Source organism: Scyliorhinus canicula, chromosome 21 (assembly GCF_902713615.1).
Source record: "Scyliorhinus canicula chromosome 21, sScyCan1.1, whole genome shotgun sequence".
In the NCBI taxonomy this organism is placed as follows: domain Eukaryota; kingdom Metazoa; phylum Chordata; class Chondrichthyes; order Carcharhiniformes; family Scyliorhinidae; genus Scyliorhinus; species Scyliorhinus canicula.
In genome coordinates, this window is record NC_052166.1 from 15,310,199 (window position 1) to 15,326,470 (window position 16,272).

Here is a 16,272-nt window from a genome sequence, read left to right on the forward strand (position 1 = left end):
CTAATGCCCTCCATACCAGGCAACATCCTGGTAAATCTCTTCTGCACCCTCTCTAAAGGCTCCACATCCTTCTGGTAGTGTGGCGACCAGAATTGAACACTATACTCCAAGTGTGGCCTAACTAAGGTTCTATACAGCTGCAACATGACTTGCCAATTTTTATACCAATGAAGGCAAGCATGCTGTATGCCTTCTTGACTACCTTTTCCACCTGTGTTACCCCTTTCAGTGACCTGTGGATCTGTACACCTAGATCTCTCTGACTGTCTATACTCTTCAGGGTTCTACCATTCACTGTATATTCCCTACCTGTATTAGACCAATTCCAAAATGCATTACCTCACATTTATCCTGATTAAACTCCATCTGCCATCTCGCCGCCCAGGACGCCAAACGATCTAAATCCTGCTGTATCCTCTGACAGTCCTTATCTGCAATTCCTGATTGGAGGGCTGTGACTAGTGGTTTTCCGCAGGGATCATTGCTGGGACCATTGCTGTGCGTAGTATATAGTCGGCAAACTTACTAATCAGACCAGTTACATTTTCCTCCAAGTCATTTATATGTACTAAGAACAGCAAAGGTCCCAGCATTGATCCCTACGAAACACCTCTAGTCACAGCCCTCCAATCAGAAACGCACCCTTCCATTGCTCTGCCTTCTCTGACCATGTGTTGTTCCTTGTGTCTTAATAAAGCTCGCAGTCTTAAAGTTGAAATAGATGCTTTATTGTAAGTTTGTTCTCTCTTCAGTGCTTAACTTAAAGTTACATCGATGATGCTTGGATGTCTATGTCCTGCTACCAGTTCCCGTTCTGTGAAATGTGCCCCGACTTCCTGTTCTTCTGTCTTTATATCTCTCCCGTGCTCCCTCTAGTGCTTGCTCAGTTGTATTGCATCTACACAGATACACAATCACCACATCTGTGACCAAGCCAGTTCTGTATCCATCTTGCCAGCTCATCTCTGATCTCGTGTGACTTCACCTGTGTGAAATATCAGGAACATTTAAATTAGGCACGGCTGCCATTGTTTCTACTCCCCCACCATTTTCTCGGGATTTCAACTGGCTCCTGGTGAAAAGAGGGGTTTCCATGGGAACTGGGCCTTCGAGCTACCCAGCGGCACATGGGTTAGTGTATAGAAATAGAAGGAAAATGGACCGATTGTCTCAACCATTCATCATCATGTTTAATCTCCGCGAGAGCCAATAATCCCGAGTCACATGTAAACATCCTCTCCCTAAATCCTTTATTTTTAGCCTTGAGGTACAGCTGCAGTCCCCTTTAGGTTGGAGACAGCAGTGTGAAGAGTGAGGATCCTGTCCGGAATCTCTGCTCCTGCAGGCCCTCATCCCCAATCCCGATTGGGCTTTCAGATCACAGAATAATACAGAAGAGGCCCTTTGGCCCATCCTGTCTGTACTGACACATGAAAGACACCTGACCTGCCGACCTAATTCCATTTTCCAGCCCTTGGCCGATAGCCTTGAATGTTATGACGTGTCAAGTGCTCATCCAGGCACTTTTTAAAGATGTGAGCAACCTGCCTCTACCACCCTCCCAGGCAGTGCATTCCAGACCGTCGCCACCCTCTGGATAAAAACGTTTTTCCTTATTCCCCCTCCCCCCAAACCTCCTGCCCCCTCACCCTGACCTTGTGTCCTCCTCGTAACTGACCCTTTAACTGAGGGGAACAGCTGCTCCCTATCCACCTGCTGTGGGCAGCACGGTAGCATAGTGGTTAGCACAAATGCTTCACAGTGCCAGGGTCCCAGGTTCGATTCCCGGCTGGGCCACTGTCTGTGCGGAGTCTGCACGTCCTCCCCGTGTCTGCGTGGGGTTTCCTCCGGGTGCTCCGGTTTCCTCCCACAGTCCAAAGATGTGCGGGTTAGGTGGATTGGCCATGCTAAATTGCCCTCGGGGTCCAAATTGCCCTTAGTGTTAGGTGGGGTTACTGGGCTATGGGGATAGGGTGGAGGTATGGGCTTCGGTAGGGTGCTCTTTCCAAGAGCCGGTGCAGACTCGATGGGCCGAATGGCCTCCTTCTGCACTGTAAATTCTATTCTATGAAACACCCTGTCCATGCCCCTCATAATCATGTACACCTCGACCACGTCGTCCCTCAGTCATCTCTCCACAGTATTCCAGCTGTGGCTTCACCAAAGCTCTACACAACTCCAATATGACCTCCCTGCATTTGTAATCTATGCCTCAATTGATAAAGCCAAGTGTCCCATCTTCCTTTTCACCACCCTATTAACCTGTCCCTCTGCCTTCAGAGATCTTTGGACAAACACTCCAAGGTCCCTTTGCTCCTGGAACTTGCCAGTGTCAGGCCATTCATTGAATATTGCCCTGTCAAACTACTCCTTCCAAAGTGTATCACCTCACACTTTAAGGGTTAAATTCCACCTGTTCTTTTCTGCCCGTGTGACCATCCCGTCTACATCTTCCTGTAACCCAGGACACTCAACCTCACTGTTAACCACCCGGCCAATCTTTGTGTCATCTGCAAACTTACTGATCCTACCCCCCACATGGTCATCTAAGTCGTTTATATAAATGACAAACAAAATAGGGGCCCTACTCTTCCATGGTTATACTCTTCCAATTGATATACTTGTAGAATATCTTGGGATTTTCTCTACTTTTACCAGCCACAGCTTTCTTATATCCCGTCTTTGCTCTCCGAATTGCTTTCTTAAGCTCTATCCTGCACTTTCTGTATCCACTAATGCCTCTTGATTTGCTCTGTACAGGTCGTCTGAATCAGTGATTGTGGGTTGTGAACCCCAGAGACTTGAGGACATCTTCCAAGCCAGTACTCCACTGCAGGAGTGCTGCACTGTCAGAGATGCTGTCTTTCAGGTGCCATGTTAAACTGTGGCCCCGTCTGACCTCTCCGGTTGATGTAAAATATTCCATGGCTCTATTTCGGAGGGCAAGGGGAATTCTCCCAATCCGGCCCAGCATTAATCCCTCAATCACTGTCACAAGAAACAGAACATCGGTTCGTTCATTCCATCAGTTCTATTTCTGGGCTCTTGCTCTGCACATGTTGGCTGCCATGCATCCTGCATGCAACTTTTTACACTGACATGTCCGAAGGATGTGACCGGTGCTGTGGAAATGCGAGTTCTTTCTTTGCTTACCTGCCCTGATGGGCTGTGCCAGCGAGTTTGGCAGTACATAGAACATAGAACGATACAGCGCAGTACAGGCCCTTCGGCCCACGATGTTGCACCGACATGGGAAGTCAAAAAACTAAAGGCCTCGTCTACCTGTACTGAAATGAGATCGTATATTCTTGTGACGAAAGGTGTAGCCCTCAAACTGAAACAAGATAAACTTATTTCAGCTTTGTCAGCATAAAGTTCTGTGCTAGATTCCCGATTGTGGAATTAGTTTCAGCACAATGGGACTGACATGATCTTCAACATTCCTGTCCCAAGAACTTGTGAAAAGAACCCTGCAAAGGGTTAAAAAGAAGCAGTGCAATTCGCAGTTAAAGTTGTTACAAATACACCATAAACCTAAGTGGAGAGTGATTGAGAAAGAGGAGCATGTAGAGGAATTGCTGATAGTGTGATTAAAGTTCAAATCTTTATCGAGCTCTTCGGGGCAAGTGTCACATTCTGCACTGGCCTCTCTGTTACACCGTGATCGCACAGTGACAAAGGTTTCAAATGTTGCTCGCCACTCTCCTCTTCCTGCTCCTGTCCCCATGTCACCTTCTGGGTAAGTTTCATTTCCTTTTTAACTCTCACTTTCGCTGCTCTGCTGTTCACAGATTGCGACATGGGGTGGCACAGTGCTTAGCACTAGTGCTTCAGGGCACAAGGGACCCAGGTTCAATTCCAGCCTCGGGTGACTGTCTGTGTGGAGTTTGCACTTTCTCCCCCTGTCTGTGTGGGTTTCCTCCAGTTGCTGCGGTTTACTCCCACAGTCCAAAGATGTGCAGATTTGGTGGGCTGGCCATGATAAAAGTGCCCCAAAGGACGTGCAGGTTATGTGGGGCTATGGGGTGGTGGGGATAGGGTGGGGAAGAGGGAAGAGATAGGGTGCGGTTTCAGAGGGTAGGTGGGGACTTGGCGGGCCGAATGGCCTCCTTCTGCACTGTAGGTATTCAATGGTTATGAGTGCGTGAAATGAGTAGACACTTGGCAGCGGTTTTCCTTGCTTTAGTCACATGCCTGCTCACAGCTCCACTCCCTCTTAAACAGTATAAAATCCATCACGTATCTCCCTCTGAAGAAAGTGATACTCGAAACGTTAACTCTGTTTCTCTCTGCACAGACGCCGACAGACCTGCTGGGTTTAGTTTCTGTTTTTGTTTCAACATCCACAGTATTTTGCTTTTGTTATGTCCCGGTCGGAACTGGTTATGTCAGCCTGGCCCTAGATACTGGGACCGGGGGGGGGGGGGGGGGGGGGGGGGGGGGGGGGGATTTTAACCTGCTCGCGTGGTAGGTGTCGGTGCCTGTTTGATGTTTAGAAGCCAATTGGAACCCACTAACGTTCATTTTCGAGAATGTGTTTGTCGGCAGACAAGAAAACGCTAAGGGATATGCGGGATTTAAACACGCTGAACGCCAGATATACTGGATCTTTAACCATGGATTCTGAATTCAGCTGATGCTGTACACGTTTCCCGATCTTTATAGATTCATAGAATTCCTACAGTACAGAACGAGGCCATTCAGCCCATTGAGTCTGCACCGACCCTCTGAAAGAGAACCATACCTCGGCCCACTGCCTCGCACTATCCCCGCAACCCCATAACCTCCTCGAGCAGGACTACCAGCTATACCTCCCCCCCCCCCCCCCCCCCCCCCCCCCCCCACCTCCCCTCCACACTACCACCTTCAGGGCCTCCCATACCACTGGCTGTGACTTCCCCAGTATAGTTAAATCCTATATCCTCAATCACCTTCCTGATCTTCTCACAGAAGCTTTGGTCCACCCCGGCCTCTGGACTTCCTCCTCTCCAGGACAACACCCACCCAGTGTGGCCTGAAATTGCTATCACTGAATACTCTGATCCCCTAATTCCAGCCAGTAACGCCTTCCCTGCCACAAAATAGTCTAGACTTCAATACACTTTGTGCACCGAGGGGAAGAACGAACACTCCCGTTCCTTCGGGTGCGATGGCTGTGACCTGTCCATCCTCGGCTCCCGCACCATATTCCAATCCCCTCCTACTATTAACTCGTGTGAGTCCAAGTTCGGGATGACGTCCCAGCACCTTCTTCGCAAACCCTGCATAGTCCCAGTTTGGGCCATGTACACTTGCCAGTGCCACCAACCTTCCCTCCAACGCTCCTGTTATTATTACATATCTACCCCCCCCCCCCCCCCCCCCCCCCGGTCCGCCACCACCTTCTCCATCTAGAACTTCAATCTCTTACCCACCAACACCACTAACCCCCCCACCCAGCTCTGATGTCGAACCCTGACTGAAATACTTGGCTCACCCAACCCTTCCTGAGCCTCACCTGGTCCTTCACCTTCAGATGAGTCTCCTGTAACATGGCAACATCGGCCTTTAAGCTTTTTGGGTGCGCAAATACCCTCGATCTCTTCATTGGACCCCCCCCCCCCCCCCCCCCCCCCCCCCCCCAAACCTCCTCACGTTCCATGGTAATATTCTGGCCGGGGCTGTCTCACCCCCACCCAGTGCCTTTGATCCACCATCATCATAACTCCTGACCCACACGTTCTCCCTGTGTCTGCGTGGGTTTCGCCCCCACAACCCAAAAATGTGCAGAGTAGGTGGATTGGCCACGCTAAATTGCCCCTTAATTGGAAAAAATAATTGGCTAATCTAAATTTATAATAATAAAAAAAATAACTCCTGGCCCTGCCCGCTGGGCCTGGCCTGGCCCTTTGTCGTTCCCCCCAGAATCCCCCCCATCCACTTCCTCTGGAAAACACCTCTCCCAGCGTTGATCCCTGTCATAATATACGGCAGTATATCATGGTGCAGACACACACTGATGGACACACACAGGGACCAATCAACATGCACAAACACTGCAGCCAATCACCAGTTAGAATACACGCACTATAAAGGCAGAGGGCACCACAGTTCCTGCTCATTCTGGGTGCTGCCTCTCAGTGTAACAAGAACTCATCCAGCCCAGCACAGACTCACACCACGTGCTGAGAGAATCAACTGGTTTGGACAAGGCTTAGGTCTGTAGTTTAAGTTAGCATCATTTAGACCTGCAGTCATCGTGTGTTAGTTAGTTAGAAGTTAGTTAATAAAATTGAGTTGAACCGTCCTCAGTGTTGGTAGCGCCTGTTCATCTCTCAAGTCTACACTAGCCAACACTTCAATCCCATCCCCCCACCTTTCACATCTCCCAGGCCCATTGAAACCTGTTTGAGCCTCCCCCCACGACACCCCGTTCACGAGCCAACTTAAGCTGGCCAGTGTGGAGGCCCCTGCCCAGGCCCCGCCTCCCCACCCCCCAAATCCCCTGCCCCTTGACCAGTCCTTAAAAACAAGCCCAGGTAAACAAGCTCAGTGCAAACACACAAACCTCAAAAAAAATCCCATCGCAAAAAATCCCAACTCCTATCCTTCTTAAACAGGCAACCTCACATCCTTTAATCCCAAATAACAACATGAAATAGAACGACACACCTTCATCACCCTACCCTCGGTCCAGGACCAGACCGCAGCTCCATTTCTCATATCTGGCCCAGTCCTTCTGCCTTCACAATAGCCTCCGCTGCCTCCACCCACTCAAAGTAAAAGTCTTTTGAGTTATAAGGGCTTTTCGCAATAACTTAATTGCAATGTTAATGTAAAGCTACCTATCACAATAAAGATTATTCATATTAGGTCACCCTCAACTTTGCTGGATACTCCACGCCGAACCTCACACCATTGCTGTCCAGTGCCACCTTCACAAGGCTGAAGCCGCCCATCTCCTCACCAGCTCCATTGTTATATACCTATACCAGCTCCTGCCCACTGCACCTCACGCAAATTATTACCGCCCTTGGCAGCTCATTCGCCTTTGGATTAGGCCTCAATGACCAATGAGCCCGATCCAGTTCACACCGGGAGGGATCTGCGCCCACCCCTAGCAACTCTGCCAACATCTTAGCAAAGTACTCAGTCGTCCTCGGGGCCCTCCACTCCACCGGGTAGACGCACAGTTCTTAAGTTTTGCTGCCTTGACCTACTCTCCAGGTCCTCCACCTTCACTCTCAGTCCTTTGTTGGCCTCCACCACCCTCTGCAGCTCCTCACTCATTGAGGGAAGCTGATCGCTGTGTTGCGACAAGGTCTCCTCCACCCCCTTCAGCTTCTCACGCTGCTCCTGCACCTCGGCCAATGTCCTCAATACCACCGCCTTCACCAGGGAAATCGCCTCCTCCGCCAATACCTTCATTGCTGCCATCATTCCCTGCCTCATCACCTCCATGGGTTTAGCAAACTGTTTTTCAAATTCCACGGCCATCACTTCGATCATCTTCATCACTGTAAACGGCGCAGCCCCACCCAGCGACCTAGCCTCCACCATCTTTCCCGATGCCGGGCTGACCCTTTCGCTCAACGGCAGACCTTCACCCGGCGGTGTTCTTCTGAGTTTTAGACATCCCCATTCCTCCTGATGCCTTCCTGCACCTGCTTGTTTAAAAATTACCCCTGGGACCGGGCAGTAAGTTCCAAAAAAATCCAGCCTCGAGCAAGAGCTACCCAACGTGCGTCTTCCTCCTACATACCATCACCGCAAGTCCCCCACAATGAATATTTTAAAATAACCTATTTAATTGTAAATCCATTAATCTGACACCTTTACCCTTTTATCTCCCAGTCCTCAGACGAGCGGTCTGTGGTAACTGATGTGTTACCTGTGTTGGTCTAACATTGACTGCAACTGGATGCAGTGAAATGAGAAACAGGCTTCCGACACAGGAGATGGTCCAACACTGTTTTATTGAACCAGTTGATTGCTGTACATAATCTGCTGTGTGATGCATGATCAATTGTACAGAGACTAAGGTTGGATACAACTGTGGCTTTATTGCAGTGCGATGTGTGGCCTCCCACAACAGCTGGCGAAATGGCTGCTGAATAGAGGACACACTCCTCCTACTGAGCAGAGCCAGCAGGCAGGGGCTACTGGCGAACCTGTAGTACAGGTCCTACCTTACATCACCTAATACAGGTGTAACAGTGGTTTACCACACTGTGGGTTGACACTCTAATAACCTAACTGATAACCCCCTACTGGCTTGACCAGACTAGCTCCCTACCACATGGTGATGATGTTCATTGGCCTGTGCACTGCGACTATCTCCCTAGCCGTGTCCTGTGAGAGAGGGAGAGCCTTAATGCCCTGTGGGCTTTATAGTGTTGGCGTCCTGTCTGGTGATTGGTTGTTTTGTGTCGTGTGTGTTCATTGGTTATCCTGGGCGAAGTTCTCCGACCTCCTGGGGCGTCGGACAATCGCCCGGGGCCGGCGACAATCCCGCCCCTGCCGTAGCCCGAATTCGCCGCCACCCGGGAATCGGCGGGGGCGGGAATCGCGCCGCGCCGGTCGGCAGGCCTCCCGCGGTGATTCTCCGGCCCGCAATGGGCCGAAGTCCCGCCGCTGACAGGCCTTTCCCGCCGACGGGAATCAAAGCACGTCTGGTGCTGGCGGGATTGGCAGCGCGGGCGGGTGCCGGGGTCCTGGGGGGTGCGAGGGGCAATCTGGCCCCGGGGGGGGGGGTGCCCCCATGGTGGCCTGGCCCGCGATTGGGGCCCACTGATCGGAGGGCAGGCCTGTGCCGTGGGGGCACTCTTTTTCTTCCGCCCCGCCATGGCCTTCACCATGGCGGGGGGCGGAAGAGACCCCCTCCCCTGCGCATGCGCCGGTATGACGTCAGCAGCCGCTGACGCACCGGCGCATACGTGGACTTCCGCCGCCCGGCGAGGGCCTTTCGGCTCCGGCTGGCACGGCGCCAAAGGCTGTTCGCGCCGACCAGCGGAGCGGGAGCCACTCCGGCGCGGGCCTAGCCCCTAAAGGTGCGGAATCTCCGCACCTTTGGGGAGGCCCGACGCCGGAGTGGTTCACGCCACTCCGTCCCGCCGGGACCCCCCCGCCCCGCCGGGTAGGGGAGAATCCCGGCCCCTGTGTGTCAATCACTGCCTGTCTGCCTCTGATGATATACATGAGTGGATATTATGACAGTAACCTTCCCCGAGTGGATATTATGACAGTAACCTTCCCCAGTTTAAGTAATCATGGACACACCACACAGCTTCCTTTGCAAACAACTACCAAAATCCCAACATTCATTCAGTGATGGCTTGAACAATTTACTCCCATTTCCTGGGCTGCTGTGAGGAGGCAGGCAATGTTTCACACACATGGTAATTAGTTTGTAAGGGTGTGCAGGTTCAGATGGTGTACACAAGAACGCTGGAATAATTAGTAAGAATGTTGAAGTTGCTAATGTGAGTATCCTGTTTATACAGACCAGCTGAGTGCTAACCCCATGTACCTGTCGGTTTATAACCCACAGCACCCACTCCCCCCCCCCACCCCCAAACTGGAATTCACCATTTGCCCTCCCACCTCACAAAGCTGATATATTTCGGAGGACGTTGGCCAAGGGTTCTCTGTTCAACCCTTCGCTCTCTGCTACATTACGAAGCCAGGGGCAACAAGCACAGGGGAGTACCTGGTGTAAAAACACCAAAGTGAGGGATTTTCGTTTGGCCTGGGGAGGGTTGCTGTGAGGTCTGGTATTTCCTTCCAGGTTTGTTGGGGCGCGAAGAATCAATAAATTCTTTTATCCTGGGCTTTCTGGAAGTGTAACGTTGATATTATTTAACACCGTGTGTAACAATCCTGAACTATACTGAGAAAGGACTGCTCTGATTGGTTTGTTTGCTTGCAGCTATCTCCTGTAATTTTGAAACTGATTTTTGTGAATGGGAGCAGAATGCGTCAAACGTCCTTCAGTGGATTCGAGATAATGGTCATGATGAAAAACTACCGTATCATGGACCAAAGTATGACCACACCCTCAACGGCAAAGGTAAACAGGATGGGTCACGGGTTCAAACCATACTGTGCACGGGGTTAAAGGGAGCAAGCGAGGAGCAAAGTCAGCTGGGACTGTAACCTTCCCACCCAATGGGAAGTTGGTTACCAGAGAAGGTTTTTTAGGGGCGGCGCAGTGGCACATTGGTTAGCACTGCTGCCTCACAGCGCCAGGTACCTGGGTTTAATTCCAGTGGGTCACAGTCTGTGTGGAGTTTGCACCTTTTACCTGTGTCTGTGTGGATTTCCTTCGGGAGTTCCAGTTTCCTCCCACAGTCCAAAGTCGTGGGGTTAGGTGGATTGGCCATGATAAATTGCCCCTTAGTGTCCCAGGATGTGCAAGTTAGGCTATGGGGTTACAGGGATGACGGGGAAGTGGATATGGGTAGAGTGTTCATTCGAAGGGTTTGTGCAGACTCGATGGGCTGAATGGCTTCCTTCTGAACTATAGGGATTCTATGGTGAGGTTCGCAGTGGAAGCAGAGTGGAGACTGGTGGAGGGAGAGAGGAATGCTCAGTGCTTCAATGATCCTCAATGTGAAGACCCTGACGCAGCTTACTAACCCTAGCCAGGCATCCCAACTCCCCAATTCACAAGGAGCACCGATCCACACTCTTCCAAACAGATGCCTCACAAGCGCAATCTGAAACTTCAGCATTTACATCGATTTTCTGCAACATGTTCAAGGAAAGTAAAAATATAGTTAGCAATGTCATCAAGCATGGGAGTCCAGTGCACCGCTTCAGACAGAGAGATCTCCAAGGAATGTTCTGCCATCACTTAACAAGTGCAATTGGAAGTCAAAAATCCAACTCATTAATCTGTTCACATTATCCAACTTTCCTGCTCTCCCTTTCCTGGCCTGTGGAGAAAGTGCATGGGCTTTTATTCTTTCACAGGATGATTCATTACCCATGCCTAATTGCCCTTGCGAAGTTGGTGGTGAGCTGCCTTCTTGAACCGCAGCAATCCATGTGGTGTAGGTCCACCCACAGCGCTGTTAGAGAGGGAATTCCAGGGTTTTGACCCAGCGACAGTGAAGGAACGGGGATATATTTCCAAGTCGGGATGGTGAGTAACTTGGGGGTGAGCTTGGATCTGCTCCCCTGTCCTTCTGCATGGTACTGGCATGGGTTTGGAAAGTACTGCCCAAGGAGCCTTGGTGACTTCCTGCAGTGCCAATCAAGTGGGCTGCTTTGCCCTGATGTTGTTGCGCTCCTTTTTTAACATAACTTTAGAGTAGCCAATTCCTTTCTTTTTTCCAATTGAGGGACAATTTAGCGTGGCCAATTCACCTACCATAAAAAAAAATTTTGGTTGTGGGGGTGAGACCCATGCAGACATGGGGAGAATGTGCAAACTCCAAATGGACAGTGACCTGGGGCTGGGATCAAACCCGGGTTCTTGGCGTCGTGAGGCAGCAGTGCTAACCACTGCGCCGCTGTGCCACGCTGTCAAGCTCCTTGACTGTTGTTGGAGCTGCACTCATCCAGGCAAGTGGGGAGTATTCCTCACACTCCTGACTTCCTGACTTGTTCCTTGTAGATGGTGGCCAGGCTTTGGGGTGTCAGGAAGTGAGTTACTCACCACAGGGTTCCTAGTCTCTCATCTGCTCTTGTAGCTATGGCTGGGTCAGTTCAGTTTCTGATCAATGGTAACTCCCAATATATTGATAGTGAGGTAATGGTGATGGTAATGCCATTGAATGTCAATAGCCAATGGTTCGATTCTCTTATTGGAGATGGTCATTGCCTGGCATTTGCATGGTATGAATGTAACTTGCCACTTGTCAGCCCAAACCTGGATATTGTCCAGATCTTGCTGCATTTGGACGTGGACTGCTTAATTATTTGAGGAGTCGCGAATGGTGCTGAACATTGTGCAGTCATCAGCGATCATCCCTTATGATGGAGGGGAGGTCATTGATGCAGCAGCTGAAGATGGTTGGGCCTAGGACACTACCCTGAGGAACTCCTACAGTGATGTCCTGGAGCTGAGACGATTGATCTCCAACCAACGCAACCATCTTTCTTTGTGCCAGGTACGACTCCAACCAGCGGGGAGTTTACTCCTGATTCCCATTAACATCAATTTTGCTCGGGCTCCTTGCCATCACACTCGGTCGAATGTTGCTTTAATACCAAGGGCAGTCACAACCACTTCACCTTTGGAGCTCAACGCTTTTGTCCACGTTTTGACCCAGCCTGTAAATGAGGTCAGGAGCTAACTGGCCCTGGCTGAACCCAAACTGAGCATCGACGAGCAGGTTGGTGCTGTGAAAGTGCTGCTCGCGAGCACTTCTCGCCAACACCTTCCAGCACTTTGCTGATGTTTGAGAGCAATCAAAGACTGGGTGCAGTTCACCAATGGTGCGTCAGTAATCCAAATCTCTCTCTGGAAGTCTCCACTGAATGCTGCTGACTGGCCCAGTTACTGATGAAAATTATAATAGGAGAGGCCTCTGTGGCTTCTGAATCTCGACCACTAGTCCAGATCTCATAGGAAAGGAGTTAACAGGAGGAGACCATTCATCCCCTCCAACTTGTTTTGACATCAATTAGGTGTTACCGGAGGACATTTCAGTTGCATTGACCTGTCCAACATCCGTAACACTCGTCCAATAGAAAACCTTAGTTTTCACATTTTCGAATGAATACCGGCCTGAAGAGCTTTTTGGGGAAGAGAGAATTCCGGATTTCCACACTACTTTCTGTAAGGAGAACTTCCTGATATCATCCCTGAATTTTAATTTGTTCAAGAGCCATCACAGGAAATAGCTTCTCCATCGACAACTGGCAAACTCTCAACAGTAACACAGCTTTCTTACAATTCTAGGCTTTTATTTGTTTGTTAACAACACTTCAGCGGAGGTCAAAGACCAGAGAGCAAGGTTAACATCCTTCCCACAGACATCAACCTCAGCCAATCAGTGCTTCTCCTTCTGGTATCACATGTATGGACCTCAGATCGGTGAGTTCAACTGCAGATTACCCATTCGCACGTATTCCTAAAGCACATGGCATGGCTGCCAAACATTTCTACAACACTGACTCTCACTGGGACACAGTCCCACACACACTGACTCTCACTGGGGTACAGTCCCACACACACAGACTCTCACTGGGGGACAGTCCCACACACACTGACTCTCACTGGGATACAGTTCCACACACTGACTCTCACTGGGGGACAGTCCCACACACACTGACTCTCACTGGGACACAGTCCCACACACACTGACTCTCACTGGGGGACAGCCCCACACACACTGACTCTCACTGGGATACAGTTCCACACACACTGACTCTCACTGGGACACAGTTCCACACACACTGACTCTCACTGGGACACAGTCCCACACACACTGACTCTCACTGGGGGACAGACCCACACACACTGACTCTCACTGGGGGACAGACCCACACACACTGGCTCTCACTGGGGGACAGTCCCACACACACTGACTCTCACTGGGGGACAGACCCACACACACTAACTCTTACTGGGACACAGTCCCACACACACTGACACTCACTGGGACACAGTTCCACACACACTGACTCTCACTGCGAAACAGTTCCACACACACTGACTCCCACTGGGAGACAGTTCCACACACACTGACTCTCACTGGGACACAGTTCCACACACACTGACTCTCACTGGGACACCGTCCCACACACACTGACTCTCACTGGGACACAGTCCCACAAACACTGACTCTCACTGGGACACAGTCCCATACACACTGACTCTCACTGGGGACAGTTCCACACACACTGACTCTCACTGGGGGACAGTTCCACACACACTGACTCTCACTGGGACACAGTCCCACACACACTGACTCTCACTGGGGGACAGACCCACACACACTGACTCTCACTGGGGGACAGACCCACACACACTGGCTCTCACTGGGGGACAGTCCCACACACACTGACTCTCACTGGGGGACAGACCCACACACACTAACTCTTACTGGGACACAGTCCCACACACACTGACACTCACTGGGACACAGTTCCACACACACTGACTCTCACTGGGACACAGTCCCACAAACACTGACTCTCACTGGGACACAGTCCCATACACACTGACTCTCACTGGGGACAGTTCCACACACACTGACTCTCACTGGGGGACAGTTCCACACACACTGACTCTCACTGGGACACAGTCCCACACACACTGACTCTCACTGGGGGACAGACCCACACACACTGACTCTCACTGGGGGACAGACCCACACACACTGGCTCTCACTGGGGGACAGTCCCACACACACTGACTCTCACTGGGGGACAGACCCACACACACTAACTCTTACTGGGACACAGTCCCACACACACTGACACTCACTGGGACACAGTTCCACACACACTGACTCTCACTGCGACACAGTTCCACACACACTGACTCCCACTGGGAGACAGTTCCACACACACTGACTCTCACTGGGACACAGTTCCACACACACTGACTCTCACTGGGACACCGTCCCACACACACTGACTCTCACTGGGACACAGTCCCACAAACACTGACTCTCACTGGGACACAGTCCCATACACACTGACTCTCACTGGGGACAGTTCCACACACACTGACTCTCACTGGGGGACAGTTCCACACACACTGACTCTCACTGGGACACAGTCCCACACACACTGACTCTCACTGGGGACAGTTCCACACACACTGACTCTCACTGGGACACAGTCCCACACACACTGACTCTCACTGGGACACAGTCCCACACACACTGACTCTCACTGGGACACAGTCCCACACAAACTGACTCTCACTGGGACACAGTCCCACACACACTGACTCTCACTGGGACACAGTTCCACACACACTGACTCTCACTGGGGTACAGTTCCACACACACTGACTCTCACTGGGACACAGTTCCACACACACTGACTCTCATTGGGACACAGTTCCACACACACTGAGAGACCCAGGCTATTAGAATAGATGGCATTGAGGTGCGTAGGGAAGAAGTGTTGGCAATTCTGGACAAGGTGAAAATAGATAAGTCCCCGGGGCCTGATGGGATTTATCCTAGGATTCTCTGGGAAGCCAGGGAAGAGATTGCAGAGCCTTTGGCTTTGATTTTTATGTCATCATTGGCTACAGGAATAGTGCCAGAGGACTGGAGGGTAGCAAATGTGGTCCCTTTGTTCAAGAAGGGGAGTAGAGATAACCCCGGTAACTATAGGCCAGTGAGCCTAACGTCTGTTGTCGGTAAAGTCTTGGAGAGGATTATAAAAGATCTACGATTTATAATCATCTAGATAGGAATAATATGATTAGGGATAGTCAGCATGGTTTTGAGAAGGGTAGGTCATGCCTCACAAACCTTATCGAGTTTTTTGAGAAGGTGACTGACAGGTATATGAGGGTAGAGCAGTTGATGTGGTGTATATGGATTTCAGTAAAGCGTTTGATAAGGTTCCCCACGGTCGGCTATTGCAGAAAATACGGAGGCTGGGGATTGAGGGTGATTTAGAGATGTGGATCAGAAATTGGCTAGTTGAAAGAAGACAGAGAGTGGTAGTTGATGGGAAATGTTCAGAATGGAGTTCAGTTTACGAAAACTGAATAAAAACATTTATAAAAAAAAAAGAATGGAGTTCAGTTACGAGTGGCGTACCACAAGGATCTGTTCTGGGGCCGTTGCTGTTTGTCATTTTTATAAATGACCTAGAGGAGAGCGCAGAAGGATGGGTGAGTAAATTTGCAGACGCCACTAAAGTCGGTGGAGTTGTAGACAGTGCGGAAGGATGTTGCAGGTTACAGAGGGACATAGATAAGCTGCAGAGCTGGGCTGAGAGGTGGCAAATGGAGTTTAATGTGGAGAAGTGTGAGGTGATTCACTTTGGAAAGAATAACAGGAATGCGGAATATTTGGCTAATGGTAAAATTCTTGGTAGTGTGGATGAGCAGAGGGATCTCGGTGTCTATGTACATAGATCCCTGAAAGTTGCCACCCAGGTTGATAGGGTTGTGAAGAAGGCCTATGGTGTGTTGGCCTTTATTGGTAGAGGGATTGAGTTCCGGAGCCATGAGGTCATGTTGCAGTTGTACAAAACTCTAGTACGGCCGCATTTGGAGTATTGCGTACAGTTCTGGTCGCCTCATTATAGGAAGGACGTGGAAGCTTTGGAGCGGGTGCAGAGGAGATTTACCAGGATGTTGCCTGGTAT

At 50.5% G+C, this 16,272-nt stretch overlaps 1 protein-coding gene across 2 annotated transcripts in view; it reads left to right on the forward strand.

Moving 5' to 3' along the window:
- The first annotated feature begins 3,612 nt into the window (after positions 1-3,612).
- The window catches only part of mamdc4 (MAM domain containing 4), a 119,296-nt gene continuing 106,636 nt past the window's right edge, over positions 3,613-16,272 (forward strand). For both annotated transcript variants that reach the window (XR_005458551.1, XM_038782582.1), the window contains exons 1-3: positions 3,613-3,739; positions 9,908-10,048; positions 12,890-13,024. Coding sequence is in view for 1 of the 2 variants with exons in the window: in XM_038782582.1 (XP_038638510.1) it covers positions 3,688-3,739; positions 9,908-10,048; positions 12,890-13,024 (328 nt within the window). In the remaining variant the exon portion in view is untranslated. The remainder of the gene's footprint in view (positions 3,740-9,907; positions 10,049-12,889; positions 13,025-16,272) is intronic.